The sequence below is a fragment of the Aulonocara stuartgranti genome (genome assembly GCF_965226115.1).
Source record: "Aulonocara stuartgranti genome assembly, chromosome: 4".
Taxonomy (NCBI): domain Eukaryota; kingdom Metazoa; phylum Chordata; class Actinopteri; order Cichliformes; family Cichlidae; genus Aulonocara; species Aulonocara stuartgranti.
In genome coordinates this window covers 24,150,259-24,173,803 of record NC_138942.1, presented here as the reverse complement: position 1 = coordinate 24,173,803, position 23,545 = coordinate 24,150,259, and the positions used below count along the sequence as shown (strand labels likewise).

The 23,545-nt window shown below is 40.1% G+C and overlaps 1 protein-coding gene across 2 annotated transcripts; it reads left to right on the top strand.

Annotated features, from left to right (window-relative positions):
* Positions 1–1,312: 1,312 nt before the first annotated feature.
* On the top strand, positions 1,313–21,725 carry baiap2l2a (BAR/IMD domain containing adaptor protein 2 like 2a). Of its 2 annotated transcripts, none has more exons than XM_082529816.1 (14): positions 1,313–1,509; positions 1,886–1,961; positions 3,047–3,133; positions 5,869–5,930; positions 6,049–6,120; positions 6,725–6,802; positions 6,913–7,056; positions 10,922–11,020; positions 14,104–14,170; positions 15,384–15,597; positions 17,605–17,670; positions 19,248–19,440; positions 20,554–20,594; positions 20,969–21,725. In XM_082529816.1, the coding sequence occupies exons 1-14, from the start codon at positions 1,456–1,458 to the stop codon at positions 21,048–21,050; spliced, it is 1,335 nt and encodes a 444-aa protein (XP_082385942.1). In that variant the 5' UTR covers positions 1,313–1,455; the 3' UTR covers positions 21,051–21,725. The 2 variants fall into 2 exon arrangements, with proteins under 2 accessions (XP_082385942.1, XP_082385941.1); XM_082529815.1 differs by having other exon boundaries at positions 19,245–19,440.
* Positions 21,726–23,545: the final 1,820 nt, after the last annotated feature.

Here is a 23,545-nt window from a genome sequence, read left to right as displayed (position 1 = left end):
TGCTGGGATTTTCCTACACAATCATCTCTAGGATTCACAAAGAATGCTCCAAAAAACAGAAAATGTCCAGTGGGCAGCAGTTATCTGGGTGAAAATGGCAGAAGTCACAGGAGAACGGCCAAATAACCCCTCGTTACGACCAAAGGATGCAGAAGAGTATCACACATTCAACCTTAAAGTAGATGGGCTACATTAGCAGAAGATCACATCAGGTGCCAGTTGTGTCAGCTAAGAGCAATAACCTCAGGTTGATTTTCCAATGGGCTCACTGAAATTAGAAAGTGGACGGCTGGAGAAGTGTTTTCTGATCCGAGTCTTGATTTCTGCCCTGACATTTAGATGGTAGGATCACAATTTGAGGTAAACCATCTCTGCATTCTTAGTACCAACTGAGCATTGTTAAAACCACATCCTACCAACTATGGTCCGTGCAGACACCAGAAGTATGTTTTTTCTCATGTCTGATAAGTGTTTTTTCTTTATTTTTTCATTTTTTAATGACTTTGCCAATCATTTTGTTTGTGTTGATCAGTGTTTTTAAAAGCACAAATGTGTTGAGGTCCCAGGGGACCCAATCCAAAGCATCCAATACTGCATATGGACTTTTAATAAACTGAACAATTTGTCCCCTTAATTTTTGCCATGGATACTACATTAACGTATAATTATCAAGGTGGATATGAGCACTCTGTCAATCATTTTAAAAAAGAAATATTCAGTTGACATAATAATATATTTCTTTCTTTAAATGACATTAGTTGCATAGCTAATAATGCTGCTTTGAGAAGAAACAGGTTCATTCATTCATTTTCATAAACACTAAAAATAAGAATCATCAAGAAGCTTTCAACGCTTTTACATCCTACAAGGCATATACACTGCCGCTATAAAAATCAACTGGTATATGTATTAATCCAAGAAGAAAAGGAGAAAAAACTAGCGCCTGAAAAATGCTATTGTAAGAAATTGTACAATAGATAAACTATCAATACGTACCTATGAGGAAACTGTTAGCCTTGATCTGGGGCAGGAAAGGAAAATCCTTGAATTCCGAGAGAAATTGTTGGATTTATTCTGTTATATTGAAAAAATATGGTTTTATATGATAATAACAGTGTAATTTTACAGGTTATTTTAATCATTTCCAACACTTTGTGAAAGCAGATATGTACTAAAGTCTTGAATAAAACATTCACTTCAGGTAACACCCACCTGAGCACACACAAAGCATGTGTCAGTGTGTTTTATGGTTGGGCCACGTTTAATTATTTACTCCTATCTTTCTCAGGCCATACCGGTGTTGATTACCACCTCACTGAGCTGCCCTCGCTCTTCAGCTCCACACCCAATCTAACTCTCATTTCTTTCAGAGGTTGTGGGACTTTTTCAGAGAGATTTAAGGCCTGCAGACCTTCTCTGGATTCAATTCACAGTTGCACTATTCTGGATATAAACATGTCGGGAATGAATAGTGATCAGCTGCATCGCTCCACCTTGGGGATTTACTCGGTAAGAAACAGATACTTTGTGTGGGCCGCGCACTTGCATTAAACAAACTTGATTTCCTCTTGAGAGATTCTTTGGGGAACTGGGGCAAATTTTGTAACATGGAAACATTTCGTGGCTACTGAGGTGGAAAACGTGATGCCATTTTCGAATTCAACGAGCATTCGCTTTCAATTGATAGCAGCAGAGATTTGAATCTTGTGTTGCAGAGGCTCCAGTGTTGAGAGAGAGAGCGGGTGTGCTCATAAATATAAATTGAGTTCAAGATTAATTGTATTGATTCCTCTTTAAGTGGGTTTGTTACATTTTTCTGGCTATCAATACTCAAAAGAAGCTGTGGTAATTGTGCATATGTGTGTGTGTGTGCTTTTGTAAACAGAGCTTGATTAATGAGTTCAACCCAGGCCTACAGAAACTGGTTTCACTGGGGAACAGTTACATCCAAGCCTTCAAGAGTAAGTATTGAAAGAAAAGAACAAATGTATGGAAGCAAAAACAAAGAAAAAATCTGCTGCTAATTTTTTTAAATGTTATTTTGGGGAAAAATCACAAAACTATCTTTATAACTGCCATAAACTGCAGTTTGGGAGCTGCCAGGTATCTATCTGAGTGCAACTCCAAAGTTCATATGCTTTGGGAATATCCTGGTGCTATTACAGCCTTAGTTATGGGTCTGTAACCAACCAACGTTGTTATGACTACATTATCAGCAGACAAACACGCTTCCACCACTATATTTGATGTGGACATAATGGAACAATGACGCTTTTGTTCAATATAGAACTATTGGATTCTTTTTAGGTGTAGCTCTATATGTTTTCTATAAGTCTTGTAAGAAAGGGAAGAGCTGATTGCAGAGCCAGGATTAAACTCTGTCTTTCAGCTACCTACATCATATTCATCACTCATCCCACTGCTGGTGCATTAATGTGAAGATCTTTAAAATGATGAAATGTAAATGATATTCATTATATTAAGTTAAATGTGTTTGTGTAGACAGCACAATTATTGTATCAAGAATTAATCAGTAATAGCAGTGGTGCATCAACAGTCCTGCAGACATAAGAACTAGATTAAGATGTGTCTCTTTGTCAGCCGCAAAGGGGGGCTGTAAACTTCTTGTGTGTGTTCAGGGCGGAGCCTGAAACTTATAACATGTCACTGAGCTCTTACCAAGACCAGGAAGTGACAAAATTAGAACTTGTTAATTTTACTGTCCCAGCGTCACTTTATAAAATGCAGACTGACAGTAATAAAGCACAATCAGTAATGTTTCACTCTTGAAATGAGCCAGTCTCACACTCTCAGACTGTTTTGCATACTTTTGTTCAACCACTCATTTGGTACATTACAGGCAGAGGACCTGGGTATATAAACGTTACATTTTAATACAAATAGGGCTGATAATTTTCCATATTCTTATATTTAGCATCTGCTTTTGAAGTGCCATATCTGGAAAATGAACTGTGCTAAAGAAAACCATCAAACGACTGTGCTGTGTGTGTGTGTGTGTGTGTGTGTTTGTGTGTATGTGTTTCAGCTCTTGCTGCGACAAGTGACGCTTACTTCAGCGCACTTTCAAAGATTGGGGAGAGAGCTTTCCACACGGCATCATCACGCTCCATAGGTATGTGAGAATCCACAGCTGATGAGTGGAAACGCAAAGACGTTTTTGCACCTCACCAGGATATGAGCAGTTTGTCTGTGATGTATTCGTGGCCATTTATTAAACACATTAAAACATGAGGACCCCAGTTTTCCCCGAGGCAGCATTTTATTGCACTCATAATTGCTGTGCATGCGTAATGTGTGCTTGTGATTAGCATACCCTTTGATGTGTGTGTTAAACATAGTGTTTGAAATTATTGAAGGCACTGCATTTCACAGCATTTGCAACAGTCAGTGCACACAAGGACTAAAAGATTTCGCTTAGACTCACCTAATATTTGCATTGGGCTCAAATCAAGTGAAGAATGTGGCAGAACTTTAAACTTTAATTTCTAATTCATAACAGCTGGATGGGTTCAAAGCTAAATTGATGTATGTTTCAGGGAGTTTTTATGTAAGTTAAGAATGTTGGCAGATGGGTGTCAGATGTCAGCGGGGGACATGAATAATAGATGAAGACAGGCTGCGGGCCGTGCTCCGTTCACTTAACTGCTTTATGTCAGCGGTATGACAGTTGGAGTTGAAGACCTTGTAGGAACTGGATCATTAGTCTACTCTTACTGTACACTGTACAATGATATAGTCTCCCTGCTGAATAAGTCGAACATTTCCAGAATGTACTGCAATGTTTCAGTAGGCTAGAAAATGATGATGGAACTGGGTTAGAGCTCTTATCAGTGTTTAGGTCCATCCCCTACCCTTCACTCCAATAAATCTTGACAGCAGGAGCTGACCTTTGAGGTTTCTCAGGAAGAAGTTGCGAAACTTTCAGGATGCTATTGCGATTACGCAGAGATTCATTAAAAAGGAAGTAGAGGTGTTGTAAGAAATCAATTCAGTATAGTAACAAGGAAGCTGTATAAAAATGTAAGTAACAGTCAAATCACTTACACTGGTCCTCAAGCCCAAGAGTCAAAAATGAAAGTTCACCAGCCATCCACACAAAGTGGTAAAGAACACTTTATAAAGCCACAAAGAGTAGAACACTAGGAAAACTGTAATATACACAACAGGGTTAGCAAGAAAATAACTTCCAGAGCTAGCAAACTACCTCATTTCAGATCATCATGTCATTTATCATTAGACAGAGATAACTAGAGTCAGCACAGAATGCAGTTTATAAATGATCTTTTTTTTTTTTTTAAATAAATCATCTTAAATATTTAAGTTTTACAGGTTTTTGCTACATAGACATTGGCTATGGCTGTTAATACTACACCAATGTAATCACGTAATAGACAAATATTTAAATGAAAGAAAAGTTCATTTTTATTTTGTACCATAGCAATTTATACTTTTACCAGTCCTGTATGTGGCCCACAATGGAAAATGAGTTTGGCTTTCCTGTAATAAGGGATAAAAGCTATCTAAACCTACCTGGCCCAAAAACTGATGAAGACTGCCCAGCCATCAGTTTGTGACCTACAGCTCAAGCACTCGGGTTTACTCGGGTTATACTGGCCTGATATTGAAATTTGTTTGATTATCTGAGAAACAGTGTACAAATTATGAGAAAAACAAACAAGGAGGTAAATACTTTTCATTGTACTGTAGCTATGTACTTTTGGAGCAGTCCATCCATCCATCCATTTGCTTCCGCTTATCCTTTTCAGGGTCGCGGGGGGCGCTGGAGCCTATCCCAGCTGTCATAGGGCGAAAGGCGGGGTACACCCTGGACAGGTCGCCAGTCTGTCGCAGGGCTAACACATAGGGACAGACAACCATTCACACTCACTTTCACTCGCACATTCACACCTAGTGGCAATTTGGATTATCCAATTAACCTATCCCCACAAGCTGCATGTCTTTGGACGGTGGGAGGAAGCCGGAGTACCCGGAGGGAACCCACGCAAACACGGGGAGAACATGCAAACGCCACACAGAAAGACCCCGGCCTGATGTTGGAGTTGAACTCAGGACCTTCTTGCTGTGCGGCAACAGTGCTAACCACCGTGCCACCGTGCTGCCCTTTTGGAGCAGTCTCCTTTCATAAATACAGTTTCCTTATTGTTGTTCTGAATCACTGTTAGTACAGCCTTGAACACGTCTTTATGGATTCGCTTTGAAATAACTCTTACAGCATTTCTTTACCTGCTAATATAATGGTAGTTCCATAATTGTTAACAGTGAAAGGTGGGCCTCTGATGCTGCCAACATTTATAGTTTCAGGGTTGGCTTACTCCTTCACGAGTCTTTATTCGGCTTTACTCTAGGCTGTATTCACAAGTGGAAATTGTCCAAAATACTGTCAAAGCCATTATGTTGGTTTCTCTCCATCAGCTGTGCAACACTTTGGTCAACATCTGCTTTATTTTTAATGGACTAAGAAATACAGTTCCTTAATTTGGCTAGAGTTATCGTGTTATTACATGCACCTACATAGAGAAACATAATCTGGGTTAATAAAACAATAAAAAATTAGGCTGGAGCAACACAAAGCTGAAATCAGCCACTTGTGTAATAGTGAGTTGTGAGATCATTCAGTATCTGTGACACAAAAAGGACTTTAGAGTCATGATGGTCTGATCTTATATTAGCAACAACAGAACATGTTTTACCTGCTTATCATTACTGATAAATCTGGTTTTGAATCTGTTGATACCTGATGAGTTTGGAAGTCAAAATGCACATTATATAATTTCATGTTTTTGTTCTGTAAAGATATTATATATTTATAATCCACTCATCTTTCAGGAGATGTCCTGATTCAGGTTTCTGAGAGCCAGCGAAGACTCACCTTAGAACTGGAGGGATTAGTAAGTTACATATTAGTAGACACTCATTGCTCATCATGGTGTTTGACTACGATATAATGAATATGTTCCTGGTTTTCCATGTTTTTAGGGTAACTTTATTTTCTTTGTCTCTTCTCAGTTCCGCTGGTTCAGTTTGGAGGTTCTTGACTCCATGGAAAAAAATGTCAGATTAGACAGAGATTACTTATTGGTGAGTAAGAACAAAACAGAAGGGACTGTAAGAGTATGACAGGATAGGGTAAACTGAACCTCTTATGCTTTCCCTCTTATATATGCTTACAATGGTGCTCATGCTAAACGTGGCCAAAGCTAAAAATAATGAGGTCAGTGTATGTCAAAGTGACCCAGAAGACTTCAAACTGCTCTAACAGCTCAGATTATCTTCTCTTGGATCTGTCTGATGTCAGAGGTCTGGCTGTGAACGGCGCCCAACACACCTGCTGTTCAAACCTTCTGTTTGCAATTGGCAGCCAGTCAGAAGAACGCTGGTTTCAAGCCAGGGTGGCCTAAAAAGGCAACAAACTAAACCAGCTTGTTTCACATAAAGGATGGACTGAGTGGCAGGGCTGTAACCTAGTATTTTTATTTATTTTTTTAAAAAAGGCTTATTTTGAACTGTGAATCATACAAAGTTACTCTAGTAGAGTCCAAAAAAAATTAAATAAAATAAAAAATCAAGCTGGAAATTAATATAACTTGAAAATTGTAGCTTCTACAAATAGATTTTCAACTTAATGTAAATACCTGAGCGTTTGAGATGGTTTTACACAGGTGTGATATGCATTCTCATACAGGGCAGCAGGGAAACGTATGAAATGCAACTCCGCAGCCAGGCAGCAGCTCTGGAGAGACTGAACAGGAGACCCAGCCAGGTTTGTGCGTTTCTCTCCTGTACTCTTTCAGTACACTGGAGAGAAATTCAGCACTGCTGTTTGTGTATGTGTCCTTGTACAGTTTTCTGTATCCATGTTCTGTCAATTAGGCGTATCCTCAGGGTGGTAGTGAGTATGTGGACTTCCTCAGGGAGAGCCATAACCAGGCTCTGCAGGAGGAAGAGAGAAGATACCGCTTCCTGGCAGAAAAGCACTGTGGCCTGATAGAGTCCTTCACCAAACTCATGAATAAGGTATACAACTTACTTCAAATAGCATTTGTAAGTTTAATATTTATAGCTCACTTTGGCTTACTAACTGGAGATGCTTCGCAGATGAAGTTTACTAATGAATGTCAGAGAAACATAAGATAAGATATAAGATATAATTCCCCAGAGTGAGGTCATCCTGTTTTATAACCATTTGTCAGACTTTTAAAGTTCAAGAGCAGGTTTGCTTCCTACAGCAAGCCTGGTTGCAGGTTGTGTCTTTGAACTCTGGACTCACTTTTATGATATTTGTTTCACTTTTTATGATACCGCTCTACCAACATTTCATGTTAGTTGTTCCTGTTGAGCAGATGTTGGTTGAACCGTATGCTACAACAGGAATAGATAAATAGCTACTACTGTACAAAACAGACCCTTGCAACATATTAAATATGACCTCATATCAACTAATCTTACCGTCATGTGAGAATAAGCAAGTAAGATGTGGCCACTCTGCTGTATGCCTTTATGATCAGCAGTTTGAAAGCTGCTCAAAGAGATGCTAAAATGCAGTAGATGAATAACAGAGAAAGAATCTGAGGAAAGATGCTCATGAATGATCGAAATCATGAAAGTCAGATTAAATCAGCAGATGTAATGAAGCCGGAGCTCAAAAGAGACACAGTTACTATTTAACCACAGATTATCTCATGCAATTTAATAATAGATTTGACATGACAGGAGCACAGTTATAGTTACTATTATTGCCAGGGAAAGGATCAATTACTCCCCCTGACATACTGGAGGAGACTAGTGAGAGAGGAGAGAGAGGAGCAAAGGAGAAGAAGCAAAGAGGAAAAAACACAAGGGGAGGGGAGCATAAAATCCACCAAAGCAGCTTAAACATGATGTGAACAAGGAGGCCCGTGGGTTTAGTGGCACCAGGGTGCTGGCAGGGGATCCTTCAGGTCCTATGAGGGTTTGGGCCATGTGGAACAGGCTCATTGCAGCTGATCAGATTTTGATCTGGAAAGTTTGTTGTTTGGATCACTTGATACCTTCCAGTAGTCCATTTTGTTCAGGAAGGTTCCTAACTGAGTGAAGTGATGCGTAAAGTGTCTGTGCGGCAGACATAATAAGAAATGTTCCAATTCTCCTGGTCCCTAAGAAATAAGCTCCACTACTCCCTTTAGCACAGAAAACACTGGGACCATCCTTTATGAAAGGAGAGGAGTAAACACCATCCCATAAGTGACAGCATATCATGTAAATGTGAATTATAATTGTGTTTCCCATTTCAAGCCTTAACCTGCTGAGCAATGTTGAAGTTTCAACAACAGTTAAATGCACAGTTGAACTCTGAACATAACACTGCTGTAAAAAATAATCTTCTTCTCATCCCGTTGTTGCCTTACACAACATTGATCTATATCAACTTTCTAAATCAAGATTATGAGCTATATTAATTGAAGTGCGTTCAAGCGTCCGTAGAATTTAGTTTGGTTTAAATGATGCTGTCTTTGTTGTCTCGCAGTACTAACCAGCATTCTACCAAGAGCAGCCCCAGACCCAATGAGGAAGCATGAGAGAGAGTTATCTGGGCCTACTAACCAAAATATTACAGTGCATAGGCGCGTGTATAGTTTCCACTCTCAGAAACCAGTGAGGCAGGTCAGATCAGTGGAGGAGTCTGAAGGATATGAGGGATAACTCTTCTGTTAGAAACCTCTTGGCACTGGGTTTGAAGTCTTGAGGACTGAGACTGAGGCGGAGAGCTGGATTTATCCAGAGGAGAGCTGCAATATTACAAACTATTACACTGTATAAAACTGAAATCTGTGTGGAACAGCTGACCTATAGGATGTGTAGAAGAATGACAAATGTTATTTACCATCAGAATTTGAGCTGCCCTGTGTTAACGAAGGTAACATTCTGAGTATTCATCTAACATAGTGACATAATCTCATTATTAGCTGCAAAAAGCTTTTGACAAACATTTCAATTTTACTCATTAAAGACTGGAGAGAAATCACTCACTGTGTGCGCACTGCTGAGAAACAGCTCTGTCAAGTTATTTTCTGATCTGCTGTGTTACAATACCAGCATTACTGACAAGCAGAAATAAGCCTCTAATTACTCAGGGTGAATTATGAGTCAAGAGTTTTAGGACAGAACAAACTTTTGAGCCATCCATCCATACCAATAACACACTTTGTCTGATAAAATTTACCCCTCTTGTTCGACATAAAGACGCGAGAAGCAACTATGACAACCACGACAGGCATTAGGCTTTGTGGTAGATTTTGTGCAATTTACAATAAATAACACACAACAAATGTGAGTAAATCACGTTTGCAAATACGTGTGTCATAATATACGTCACAGATACATCATACATACGTCACAGGCCAGCTGCCAAAAAACTCAAAAAAACAACAAAAACCAAAAATATCCACGATGTTCACAAAACTGTTAGTAAATCCAAAAGCTTTTTGTGTGAGAAGGCTTTGGGCTGCCATATAATCTTTGTAAATCTGGCCCTATATGCTCTCTCTTTAAAGTTCCAACCTTTTTGATGAAGTGTTAGTTTTCACCTCATTCTCATTTTGAAGCTTTAGGCTAAGAACAAGTTGTGGTGAAGTAAGACGTGCGTTCTGTAGTTCATATTCTGCACACTGTTGATTCAACACAGTGACCTCACATCATTTTAGGAGACAAGGGTCGTTTGGATGCTCAGCAAACTGCTCTTCTCATGTCCTGCTTCCATACGAATTCTCCTACACACCGCTTGTCATTGACCACAGTAAAAATGTCATCGAGGTCAAGGACAAGTGGTTAGAAAAGGAGATAGGAGTTACTTTTGCAACATACCCTCTTGGGCTCCTTTTTCTGTTCCTTGTGCCTGTGCACCTTACATGGTAGGCGTGGTGGATTTTCCTGTTGGGGTGTACTATGTCTGCAACATAGCTTGCATATAAAGCACAGATGTAGCGAATGTGGACCTTTGTCTTGAAGCTTTAAGTCAAACATTTCGGGCATCACCAACTTGGTTTTTAGAAAATGCAGACACTGCACAGCTATTCAGTAGCAACTAACCCAGGGGTCCCCAATCCCAGTCCACGAGGGCCGGTGTCCCTGCAGGTTTTAAATATCACCCTGGGTCAACACAGCTGAATCACATGATTAGTTCATTCCCAGGCCTCTGGAGAACTTCAAGACATGTTGAGAAGGTAATTTATCAATTTAAATCAGCTGTGATGGATCAAGGACACATCTAAAACCTGCAGGGACACCGGCCCTCATGGACTGGGATTGGGGACCCCTGAACTAACAAATCGCAGGGAATTCCCAAAAGCATTCCTGGCATTAATATCTATTTTACCAAAAACGGGGCCATGATTTACAAAATAAATATCAAGTTGTAGTAAATAAGATGTGAAATTAAATATTGAGTTCAGAGACTCAAAAGTTTTTGCTGAGTTCATAATCAGAAGTTGGGATTTTTGTTTTTTTGTTTTGTTTGTCGCTTATGCTCAAAAAGTTGGCCCCATCTGGCAGTTATTGCCTAATCGCATAAACTTTTTTCACAAACTTTTAATGCCACAGCTTTAACCTTTCCAGATGAAACAGATTTTGGTCTTGTAAACAGAAAGGCATGCTGGTGGCATATTTGTAAGGCAAGACTAATAAAACTACGTTGATTTAAACCTACATTTTGTTTTTTCAAAAGTTGTACGAATGGTATGTGTAATAGCATCACTCTGAAGACTGTGTTCAGTTTCCTCTTTTTGGCCAAATGAGTATTAAAATAAGCTGCTCTGACCTAAGCTTGCAACTGTGTTAATCCTCACTTACTAATGGGGAAAAATATTTATCTGCATGTGTGTGTGTTGATGATGATGTGTTGCAGAACGGGGTTACTCTCCAGCAGAAAGCTGCTGCCTGGACAGAAGAGGTTGATGCCACCAGACAACCGGAGGCCCACAGACCTTCAACTTTGGACAACATTGTGAGTTCAGAAGAAAGTGTGTCTATATCAGTGACTCACCCTAGCAACTGAATTATTTATGCAAGGTTTGGGGCCACAGTGACATATGAAACTTCCACAACTCCAAAAATATGCAGCTGTGTGGGGTATAATCCTGTCTTTGGGGTGGAAAACTGAGTGAATCTCTTTAAAGTCTATTTTGGGAAATTTAAAATTGAAAACCGCTTGAAAGTTTAAAAATTGCATTGTTGAGTAGAACTGAATTCATGAGCCACATATTAGATAAGAAATCCAATTGCGATACAACTGAGTTATCTCCACTGAGAAATGCATAACATCAGACCCAAGGCACGCCATTGTGGGGGAAAGCACAACATTTTTGTTACCAGAGTGCCCTCTGGTGGTTAGCATTGATTGATTTGAAATCTTCAAAATGAATCACACTTGGTGCATGAAACACAATTACAGAAAACCTTTAGAGGAGGGATAAAGTTATAAATTGAAGAATGCGGCACACATTTTTAAAGCTATCTGAATCTGAACCCTGTGTAGCATTCAAATATGTGCACATTTTTCTGTCTCTGAGTTCGGTAAAGTGATTTATTACCACCAAAGATAATTGCACAAATCAAAACCATATTGTTGTTTGTAATAACAGCTGCAATTACTATTGAAGTAAAGACCAAAGATGTCCCTGAGATAAACCCTGCTGGTCTGTTCCTCATTGGAAGGCGACATGCCAGTGAACCACCATATCCCACATATGCTTTCATAATAACAATCAGAGGATTAGCATTGATCCAGTGTTTGTTTTGGTCTGATGAGGGATTTATCCCAGTGTATCACAGAGAAAAGCCTGTGAGTCAGGTTTGACAAATTAAAAGGGAAAAAAAAGCATCTATGTGTATACTGACTTCAGAGCCACACTGTTCCCTCCATGTTTCTAAGATAAGTTGACTGGCTGCTGGCTGTAGTGTGCAATAAATCTTTTCATCTAACAGTCAGTGAGTAAAAGTGGAACTATTCCTTTAAGCTCAAATGAATCGCTGTTTCCTGGCCCGCTGGTGCAAACTAATCTGCCACAGCTGCTATCACAAGTAAACTACCTTCACAAGAAATAGTGAACACTCAACAACTGTAATTTCAAAAATGCCACAATGAATAATTCATGGGTAGTGAAGTCATTGGGACGACCGTGGCTCAGGGGGTTGGGAATCGCATCTGTAACCGGAAGGTCGCCGGTTCAATCCCTGAGCTCTCTGTCCTGGTCGTTGTGTCCTTGGGCAAGACACTTTGCCCTACTTGCCTACTGGTGTTGGGCCGATGGCGCAATATGGCAGCCTCGCTTCTGTCAGTCTGCCCCAGGGCAGCTGTGGCTACAACTGTAGCTTGCCTCCACCAGTGAGTGAATGAATAGTGGTATTGTAAAGCGCTTTGGGTGCCTTGAGAAGCGCTATATAAATCCAATCCATTATTTTTATTATTATTATAAAACAGAAATGCTATGATACTTAATTGGTTTTTTTATATCCAAAAAGAAACAAAACTGTAAAGTGTAAAATGCAAACAAAAACAGAATGCAATGATTTGTTAATCTCAGAAATTCATATTTTATTCAAAATAGAACAGAATACACATAGAAAATTTATCTCATCTTGTCAGTGCGCCCCAGGGTGGCTGTGGCTACAATGTAGCTTGCCATCACCAGTGTGTGAATGTGTGTGTGAATGGGTGGATGACTGGATATGTAAAGCGCTTTGGGGTCCTTAGGGACTAGTAAAGCGTTATATAAATACAGGCCATTTACCATTTACCATTTTAACAACAAGCAATACGTCTGGGATGGGTCGACAAAAAACTAGAAAATGAAGTTGTACTGCGAGAAAACATCTGCAGGAACATTTTTCAGCCGATTAAGTCAACTGGCAACAGGTCAGTCACATGACTGGATATAAGAAAAACAGCATCTTATAGGGGCAGAGGTTTACCATTCTAAAAAAAAATAAATCAGTGAATTAAAAAAAATATCTGAAAATTGTGGGATAATTTCAGAATAATGTTTTTTTATTCTCTAAAGATTCTGAGAATCTGTGGGTATTTGTGTTCAAGGGTTCCCAGATTTTTACAGACTGTGGTTAAAAGAAAAGAGAAAGCTAAAGTGGTAAACTCGGCTTTGTCTCAACTTTTTTTGAGGCATGTTCCTGCAATCAAATTCAAAATCTTTTTCTAAAAAATGATGCAGTTTAATCTCGCCCTGTGTTCTATTGTGAATACAACACAGGCTTCCAAATCATAATTACATTTTACACAACCTCCCAAATCTTTTGGAACTGGGTTTGTAATAAAAAAGTCCAGTATGTACAAGTGATTGGAACAAAGAACATATCGAACAAAACAAGTAAAAAAGCTCCCACAGCAGCAGAAAAGAAACCAAAAAAGAAGCAAGACAGGGACATAATATTAATGAGAACCTAGGAGAACTTAAAAAAAAAAATTTATAAAATGAACATGAACGATTCATTAAGACAGGTCAGTTATCATTTTAATTTTCGCTTTACTTCACATGGTAAAGTCTACATAAAACATCCAATTTTCAGCTCATTGCACGTGAAATGAACGGCTACCAGGCCTAAAATTTGTCATCTACATCCCCTCAAGCAATCAGATGCAAAAAATGCATCATACCTCAAATCCTGTCAGTCTATGTGGGCGATGTTTCCTCTTAGGAAAATTAGTCATCTACCAATCAGAGACACAAATGGCAGAGTATTCATTTTTTATTGTGGAAGGTCAGCGTAGACTGAAATGACCCCAATTATTGCTGTCAGTATAGTTTGATTTAGAGGATTCTCAAAAACCTTTGAGAGATTAGTGATTGGACATCAGATCTATAATTTCCTTCGGGATTAATAAAGTATTCTGATTCTGACATTAATAGAAATGTTGTTTGCACCTGAAATTCCAGCAGGCTTGAGCTTATTTAGTCCACTCTTAGTTTACTCTTTCCTACAAAAACAACAGCAGTACCTCATGTTTACACGAATAGTAAAATGACAACAGATTTGAATATAGTCTCAGTCTGTGCTTGTTATATGTTCATACAGGTGGGAATGAGGGAGGAGATCAGAAGGAGCAGAGACGAGATGCCCCTCGGCAAAATACCATCAAGAGGTGAGCAGCGGATTAATAAAGAACTACAATGCTTTAAAATAGACTTAACATCAGCTTTTTAGGTGTTCAAGTGATGCATTTATGATCCATAGTGCTCTTCTACTTTCTAGCTTTTATCTATGCCTAAGCACTTTTAACCTAAGATTCACTCACACTCCAAACAATGCATCAGGGAAAGCTCTGGGTTCAGTATCTTACCCACTTTGACACACATGGTAAATGGTCTGTATCTGTATAGCGCTTTACTTGGTCCTAAGGACCCCAAAGCACTTTACACTATACACAATCATCCACCCATTCACACACACATTCACACACACTGGTGATGGCAAGCTACAGTGTAGCCACAGCCACCCTGGGGCGCACTGACCGAGGCGAGGCTGCCGGACCCTGGTGCCACCGGGACCTCTGACCACCACCAGTAGGCAACGGGTGAAGTGTCTTGCCCAAGGACACAACGACCAAGACTGTCCAAGCCGGGGCTCGAACCGGCAACCTTCCGATTACAAGGCGAACTCCCAACTCTTGAGCCACGATCGCCCCACATGGTTGGAGAACCCACCGAAATTCTGATTATTAGACAACATGCTCTATTTCCTGAGCCACAGCCACCATGAAAAACCCATTTCAGTGATCTGATGTTTAGTTCCACTTAAAAATAAATGTGTTCCCGTCACGTTAATGCTTGTCTGTTAAATATTCACATCCCATCATGGCTATTCATCAGTGCTTATGATGCTTACAGCTACCAGATGTTTTTATCAATTTTTTTCTCTAACTGTTTATTGCCCTCTTAATAACGTTGCACATCGTGCACGTTCATGGCTCCTCATTTGTACTTTCAGTTGAAAAAAGGCTAATTATTTGGTTGCTTAGAGTAAAAATAGACGGAGTAATGATTTATCAAAATAGAACATAAACAACAGTAGCGAAATAATGTAGGTTGTAACCAGTGTTCACTGGTGGGGAAAATAACATCAGCTTATTCAGTATAATTCAATGAATTACCCCGCTGCTAAAACAAAAGCATTGCGCCTGGAGTAAGACACTTAATAATCTCCTAACCCTCTGAGTTACACACACACAAAAAAAATCTAGTCATTAATATTCTTTAATTAATAATTTCACCAGAGATTCTTCTTTGCCAAGAAAGTTTATCAGCTTAACAAACTGTTCTCTTCGTACCTTCGTGTTTCATTTGTCATTCCTCCAGCCCCGTCTCCACAGGGAAGCGTTTTTCGCTTCGGAGCAGACTCAGCAGGAGGTGGTGGTGGTGGTGGAGGACGAGTCATGAAGGCCCGGGTGGCCCACCAGCCTGTTGGCTCCAACCCCACCTTGCTGTCCTTCAATAGGGGACAGATAATTAATGTGCTGGTCCAACAGCCCAGGAACGGCTGGCTGTTTGGACGTGCCGACAACAGCCCACGGTAAAAAAAAATCGTAGTTTGTGACTGCGTGGAGACTGCATGTGTGGATGTGCAAAGTGTCCGTTCCTGTCATTTGCTTGCAGATGACATAGGCCAGTTTAATAAGAAAAAAGTAATAATTTTAGCATAGTACAAAATGAATGGGGTTATTTGTAGACATAGAGATAGTGCCTCATAAGCCCTTCTAGCCCATTTAGAAATAAGCAAAAGCAAACTCCAAACACACATTAAATCTTAATTTGTTTGCATAGCTCTGCTACATATAACTACTTACTCATCAAGATTGTCTGTAAACTACCTAGAAATCTTTTATCAGAACACACAGTGTATATATTTTGCTGTTCTACTGCTTTTTGTTATGTAAGTTCAACAAATTTGGACAGTTCTACATTCTGCGTGTTGAGAAAATGTGTAGTCCTTAGAATTCGTGCAAGCAGTAGTTGTTAAAGTTAAGAAGGGTCGTATGTCTGTGAAGGTTCTCAGTCATCCAGGTCATCGTAGTCAAAGGAGCTTGCAAAGAAAAGCGTCTGGACTTCTATAAGTTTCTTGAAGACGTTTCACCTCTCATCCGAGAAGCTTCTTCAGTTCTAAGGTCAAATGGTGGAGAGTCCCAGATATAAACCTAGTGGGAGTTTCCCCCCACAGAGGGACAAAGGACCCCCTGATGATCCTCTAATCGCCTGAGCCAAGGTGTGAAACTGGGTGTGGGTCCCAATCAGCCAGAGTTTCGGGTATGTTCATGTGAAACCTGGCCCCACCTTATCGTGCGAATTCCTGAGATCAGATGGCCCAGGATGTGAGTGGGCGTTAAGGCGTCTGGGAAGGGATCTCAAAACTGGATTATAGATGGCAGAGAGTTGGTGTCGTAAACCCCTGCCTCTGTTCAAAGATGGTCGTTCACAGTGGACATACCGGTAGATGGCTTCTTTCACTCCTCTTTCAAACCATCTGTCCTCTCTGTCCAAAATGTGAACGTTGGCATCCTCGAAAGAGTGTCCTTTATCCTTAAGATGCAGATGGACTGCTGAGTCTTGTCCTGTGGAGCTGGCTCTTCTATGTTGTGCCATGCGCTTGTGAAGTGGCTGTTTGGTCTCTCCAATGTAGAGGTCAGGGCATTCCTCGCTGCACTGTACAGCATACACCACATTGTTAAGTCTGTGTTTTGGCGTTTTGTCTTTCGGGTGAACCAGTTTTTGTCTGAGCGTGTTGCTGAGTCTGAAATGCACCGGGATGTCATGCTTGGAGAAAACTCTCCTGAGTTTCTCAGATACACCGGCTACATAGGGGATGACAATGTTGTTGCGTCTGTCCTTCTTATCCTCCCTCGCTGGTGTCTGGTCTTCTTTTCTGTGCCTCTTTGCTGACTGTAAGAACGCAAAGAGGCGTTCTTAATAAGGTGGGGCCAGGTTTCACAATGAACACACCCGAAACTCTGGCTGATTGGGACCCACACCCAGTTTTACACCTTGGCTCAGGCGATTAGAGGATCATCAGGGGGTCCTTTTGTCACTCTGTGGGGGGAAACTCCCACTAGGTTTATATCTGGGACTCTCCACCATTTGACCTTAGAACTGAAGAAGCTTCTCGGATGAGAGGTGAAACGTCTTCAAGCAACTTATAGAAGTCCAGACGCTTTTCTTTGCAAGCTCCTTTGACTTAAGAAGGGTCGGTTTCACTATGCCAACATATGAATGAATAGAAAATACAGGAATAAAATATTAGACTAGAAGAAAGAAAGAAAAATGAAAAAAGTACACTGAATGAAGCAAAGATAACAAAATTAAATATTTAGTCTGTACTTGAACACAGATGCTACCCAAAGGCAAAAGTTCCAACCTGACTGACTGGCATTAACCACATTAACAGCTAGCATCGATAAAAACTACTAAAAGCATAACTCACTTGTACTAAAAGGCTCACAAGTCGTTACATGTTCCTATATGTGTATTTCTTTCACTTAACACGTAACAACTGTAGCTTTTACTTTCTGTCACCTTTTGATTTCAGTCAAGGATGGTTTCCAGCCTCATTTGTGGAAGCAGTGGACGATCCACCAGTGTCACCCACCCCCAGGTAATAAAGATCTCATTAAATTGACTGATCATCAGTGATCAACAGTTCTAGAGTTTTCTCTCCATTATGTTATATATAATCTGACACCACCAGCAGTCCTACAAAACAGCATGTAAAAATTACTCTAACTGGCAGAGAGCATGTGCATTATGGTAATAATGCCCAAGATCGAGTTGACTGATTTTGAAGTATTAATACTGCAGCTACTAGCATCTGCATTCTTTCAGCATGCTAGCTACACTAACAAGTTAACTCCTGCTGTCCAGACTCTGATACCCAGCCAACTTGCTTAAACTTCGAAGTAAACAACATGATTTGGGGCTAGTGGAAGTTACATTATTCAAGTGTCTCTCACTCCTACATTCAAGGTTATGCTAGCACTAATTAGCTATTTAGCATTATACAAAATCATACTTATTTGCTCCTTTCACCACTGTCTCCTTTTTTTGTCTCGTCTCCCTTGTTTTTCAGTCTCATTTCATTCCCAGAAGTATAATTCCTCTTCATGTGTGGGTGGTTTTAGTTGTTGTTAATAAGTTTGTTTAAACACAATCCTATTTGGTACTTGTAGCTGGAACGAATGAAGTTCTAGAAAGGTCTTGGGTCTGTTCCCCAGTGCCATTACAAACTTTGGCCCTGCTGTAGTTTAAAGTATATCAGCCCTTGTGGCAAGCGGTGCTTCTTATTGTCAAATGTCACGTCATGTTGCTATAATCGGTGGTTGTTACAGAAGTGTATTGGTATATCATGACAAAAACAACGTATTGCTCAGAATGGAGGATGCTTCGCGTTTATTGCTTTTCAGTCAGTATATCTTTCCTTTCTGTAATAGTAGCAGGTAATAATGGATTTAAACTAAACCTCATGCACAATGTTTGCCTTCAAACGTGATGCAGAAAACATGATGTAGTTGCCCCAAGGCTGTCCCTATTGTTTTTGGGGCCAACATATTTAAAAGAGGGTCAGTATGAAACTTCATGGTCTGAAATAATAGGTGAACTACTTAAAATATTTGGGTGACCTATTGCTGTGGGGAAATTCAGCAGGAGCTGCTAAAGTAAAACTTTTTCAGTTAGACACACAGTCTGTCACAGCTAAATGTGAACGTTATCAACTGCACCAAAGCTAGGCCCGTGCATCTCATGTGAAAACTCAATCCATCCATCCCTCGGCTAATAAGTAAGACCTGCTTTTGTGAATAAGAGAGAGAAAGGGATCAGGTGTTGGGTATAAAAACAGAGATGCTGTATTTCTGTGGTAGTCTCAAGAGCTTAAAAAAAGGCAACTGGACTTTTTAGTAGTTGTGTTTTATACTGCAGACTTTGGGTCAAGTTCCTTGATTTAAATGTGCTACAAGCTATAAATGAAGTATACGCAGCAGTCAACACAAAAATTATAAAGTCTGATAACTTATATAACACATTTCAGTGGGCTACATCCTGAACTTACAGGACAGAAACAAAGTATCGTTGAGATACCAATACCAGGTTTTATATCAATAGGACCTAAAAAGTCCAGGTGCTTTTAAAAAAAATTGTATTTCCAAACTAATTTTAATTTTTGTATAATTTCAGTAGAGCAACTCTCAGGAGCAACAGCAGCATGAACAGCCTGCCCGACCATCCAAGAGTCAGCAGTCAGAGTGGGGCCGCGCCCCCTCCTCCACCACCGCCGCCGCCACCGCAGTCACCATCTTTGAATAAACCACATTCGCAGTCTATGAATAAGGCACCACCTATGAATTCAAACATGTCTAATTCAGAAAATAAGGTATGACAGTCAGTTATTAATAACCAGCGAGGAGAATATCAGTCAATCCTCTGTCCTATCATCTATCATCTGCAGTCTTTGTAAAAGAGATTTACGCTACAACTAGTTATCTAATTCTTCCACTGTGAATTGTACATATCTAGTCGGGTGGTGTCATATTATACGCATGTGTAATTGCTGATAATTTATCAATGATTTCTTATTTGCCCGCTTGCAAAAATCAATCTTTCCCACAGTTGTGTACATCCTTTTCCCATAAATATGTGGTTCATTTGGTCTTAACCCAAGTTTTAAACAGAAAGTTCTAACCACCAGCCCACAGATTATTAACGATAAAGATCATTCAAAAACCACACTGGGAAAAAGTGTGGGACTCAGCAAACATGTAAAACTGCATGTGAGTGCAAAGATAATGGAGAAAATTAAGATAGGCAAGTGAGATGGAACTTCTCATGGGGTGCGATATTTGCAGACCTTTGCTACAAATGTGGCATTTGCCCATCTGTCCAGCAGGGGCACTGTGGCCAGGTGCTGTTCTCAATGACACCCCATCCTTCTTTCTGGTGGATGCAGGGAGGAAGCTCGAGCTGCTGATGTGAGCCTGGAGTTTGTGTGCATGTGTGTGTGTGTGTGTGTGTGCTCCTCGTTTGCTCCTCTTTAGCACCCTGCCGTGATCTGAAAATAATTCCAGAAATGATCTTTTCACTTTGGTGCTACTGAGATCAGAAAGTGCTCTGAATAGCATTTGCGTTTTAGGAACATGCAGAAACAATTTGAGTGCCAGGAGCTTAAAGCATATTTTCAGATTGTTTTTGCTTGCTCTCAGTTGTTGTTGTCTTTACAGTCCATCACTACTGTAATAATGTAGTTTTGCACTTTGTGTCAACTGTGGACCCACTGCGAAATGCGTGTGGGGCAACCTGACACAGGTCATCAATCAGCCCCTTTGTGGGAGGACCAAGTGAAAAAGAAAGGGTGAGAGGGTCAAGAGCTCGATCTCGCTGAGCTCCCATTAGTGCATGTGTCTTTGTTTTGTGGTTTTGTAATGGTTCTCACTATCTCATACTGTACCTTCTTCATCATGTTTTCTCTTTTTCCTTTTTTTTTCGACAGAGATCGCAAGTGAATGACTCCCGACCGCAGCTTTTCCCAAAGTAAGAATAATATAATTTCAAATTTGCTTTCAAATTGGAGGCAGGCTGTTAAAATGGAGTGCTTTTGCTTTCTCTTCTAAAAAAGCTAATGATATTTTCTTGAAGTGTATCATGAACCCGTACAATTGGAGAGCAACAGCTGAGGGCAGTGATTGAAATGGCACAGCACTGCTTCCATTAGAGTTTGAAGTGCATTCTAGTGCTGAAACCATTTTAGTTAGCAGCATTTGGAAAACCATGACTGTCCTTCTCATTTCAGGTTTTTGAGCTGATGTTTGTACAGTTTTCAAAATGTAATGCTCATTTCTCCGGTTATAACCTTCATACAACCCAACTTTTATTTTCCTCTGCCCTTATCTCCTTGTATATTGCAGGGGTACCAATCCGTTCGCCACGGTTAAGCTGAAGCCCACGTCCACCAATGACCGATCGGCTCCACGTTTATATCGAAGATGACATCGTGACCCTGAAATAAATGCTTTTATTAGGCTTAGCAGTTCGTTCTTGACCTTGGCAGTATATACTGTTAAATTCTGAGGTAAAATTGAGTCTTTTTTCCCCCCTTTGTCACACAAAATGGGACAAAGAAGAAACAAGTCTGAATAAGGACTTGAGGTGTGTATTTATGTCAGATCTTTTTAAACTTGCATTAAATGATTTGTAAAATAGTAAGAATGAATCACTGTAACACAAACCAGTGGGTGCATTGATCACAACGGGTCTTAAATCATCATTCCTCTCCTGTGATGTTTACGTCTTTCTGCCAAGAGATGACATGCGAACGCTTTTAACTTTGTCCTTTTTGGAAATAACTAATCGCTGTCTGTGACATGTATATAATGTACAGCTGATGTTAGGAATCAGAGCCAAGACTGTGTTAATGTAAAGTGTATCTTTCATTATGTAGGATAACTCAGGGAGGGTGCTCGATGCCATGCAGCTGCTTTAATTATCTTTTTTTATGTTTTTATATTGCACCTTCACCATCTTCCTCCACATGTTCAACATGTGATATTAAGTCCATTGCTAAATATTAATTGTACTTCAAATGTACTTTAGAAAATGATGATATAACCGCAGGCACCTAATGTAATATTTTATAAAAATAGGATGATGTGCCTGAGATGGAATGTACTGAATAATGTAATGTATTAAAAGATAATGTAATACCACCTTAATAGCATCGCATTGTTACTTTACCAAGTGTGTTTCAGTCCCGACCTCATATCTGGCCTCTGCTCCTAGCATCAGTACCTCAGTGCAATTCACCACTTCTTTCTACTTCCTCCATCTGTCATTCTGAATAGTCAGAGCGTTTTGCACATTTTAGGGCAAATGAGCATCTACTGCAGCCTGGTCACAGATGAACCCTTAATGGTTTTAAAAGTATTAACTCTCATCCTACAAAATCCACAGAGGCATACTTTTTGTCACGGGTACGTATGAGCAGCCAAATCTAGTGTTTCAGATTTTTTCTGCATTCAGTACACACTCCAGGCCTTTACAATCCATAACATTAATAGAGTCACAGTACTGTGCAAAGGTCTTGAGCCACCTGTCTTGTTACCTTGAGTCAGACTTTCTTTAAACTTGTGGTCTTGATCAGCAGTCCAGCCCTTCTGAAGGAAAGCATATATGCATACGAAAACACAACAGAACACTATTAATCATGGATTGTAGAGCAGAAGCACCGAAGAACTATTCCTGATGTCTGCTTAAAGAAAATTACAAGAAAGCTGCCTGAGGGAGATCAGGTTGTGTCTAGGGATGGGTATCGTTTAGGTTTTATCCGATACCAGTGCCAAACTGGTACCTTTGAAACGGTGCCGGTGCTTAAACGGTGCTCGAACCTGTGCTTAAAGAATGGAGAATGTTTTTATTTTTAGAAGTCTCTTTTTTTCTAGAAAAGTTAGCCTTTTCTATTGATACAACATACCTCCTTTGGTTGGAACCGGTGCTCAAACAATGGAAAACACAAACTTTGTCCTAAAACCTCTCATGTTTAGCTGTTTTTTTTGTAAAAAGATAACAATGTTAGCCTTGGGCATATATGGTATCACTCTATCAAACAAGAAGACAGCCGCATGTAACTACGACAGTGTTTGCTAGTTCACCTTACGTGCATTAATGTAATAACGTGGTTAGCATGCTCAACGTAAATTACACACGAACAACATTAAGCTACTCACCCAGAGAAGAACGGCTGCTGCTGCCACCATCATCCGTTATCATTTCTGCTACACTGGCAGGGCTAGGGGCCAGGACTCTACTCTTCGGGTTCTTGGGGGATGTTGCTAACTCCGGGTCCAATAGCAGGCATCACACCCGCAGTAGATGTGCTCGTGTGAGGTCTTGCAACAAGCTATCAAATACGGTGCATTTCTCGGCTTTTAAAACAACGCTATGCGTCGCCAGGTGTTTCATTAGATTCGAGGTGTTACCTCCTTTGCACAGTATCACCTTAAAGCACTTGTGGCAGGCTGCTGAGTTTGCATCTTTTGCTGTGAAGTACAGCAAGATTTTGACCGCTTCGCCTTGGGCATTTTTAATCTGTAGCTCTGCTCTAAAAGAACGTACCTGGGCCCGCCTACTATCCTTGAAAAGGTAAAATGATTGGCTAGAATCCAACGTGTATGACATCTCAGGGGAAAAAAAGCACCGAAATGTGCTTTTTGGTCTGGTTACTACCATTTATGTCAGAACCGGTGCCATTACCGGTACCCATCCGTAGTTGTGTCAAAGAATAAAGGTGGTCTTTCAAGCTCTTCAGAATTTTACAAACTCTTTTTTTTGCCTTATTTAATATTTTACCATGCATGTTTGTAAATGTTTCAAGAAATTTCTGCACCTATGTCATATTTTCCTAGAAAAATATAAAGAAATGAGGTGTAGCTCAAGAGTTTTGCACAGTATTGTACTTTATAAATTGCACCTTAAACTTGATGCAGTGT

Excerpts from the sequence above, each read along its gene's own strand:
- baiap2l2a (XM_082529815.1), top strand. The coding sequence starts at position 1,456 with ATGTCGGGAATGAATAGTGATCAGCTGCATCGCTCCACCTTGGGGATT. Across the intron at positions 3,134-5,868 it reads GGCATCATCACGCTCCATAG|GAGATGTCCTGATTCAGGTT; the intron begins GTATGTGAGAAT and ends CTCATCTTTCAG. Across the intron at positions 15,598-17,604 it reads CGTGCCGACAACAGCCCACG|TCAAGGATGGTTTCCAGCCT; the intron begins GTAAAAAAAAAT and ends TTTTGATTTCAG.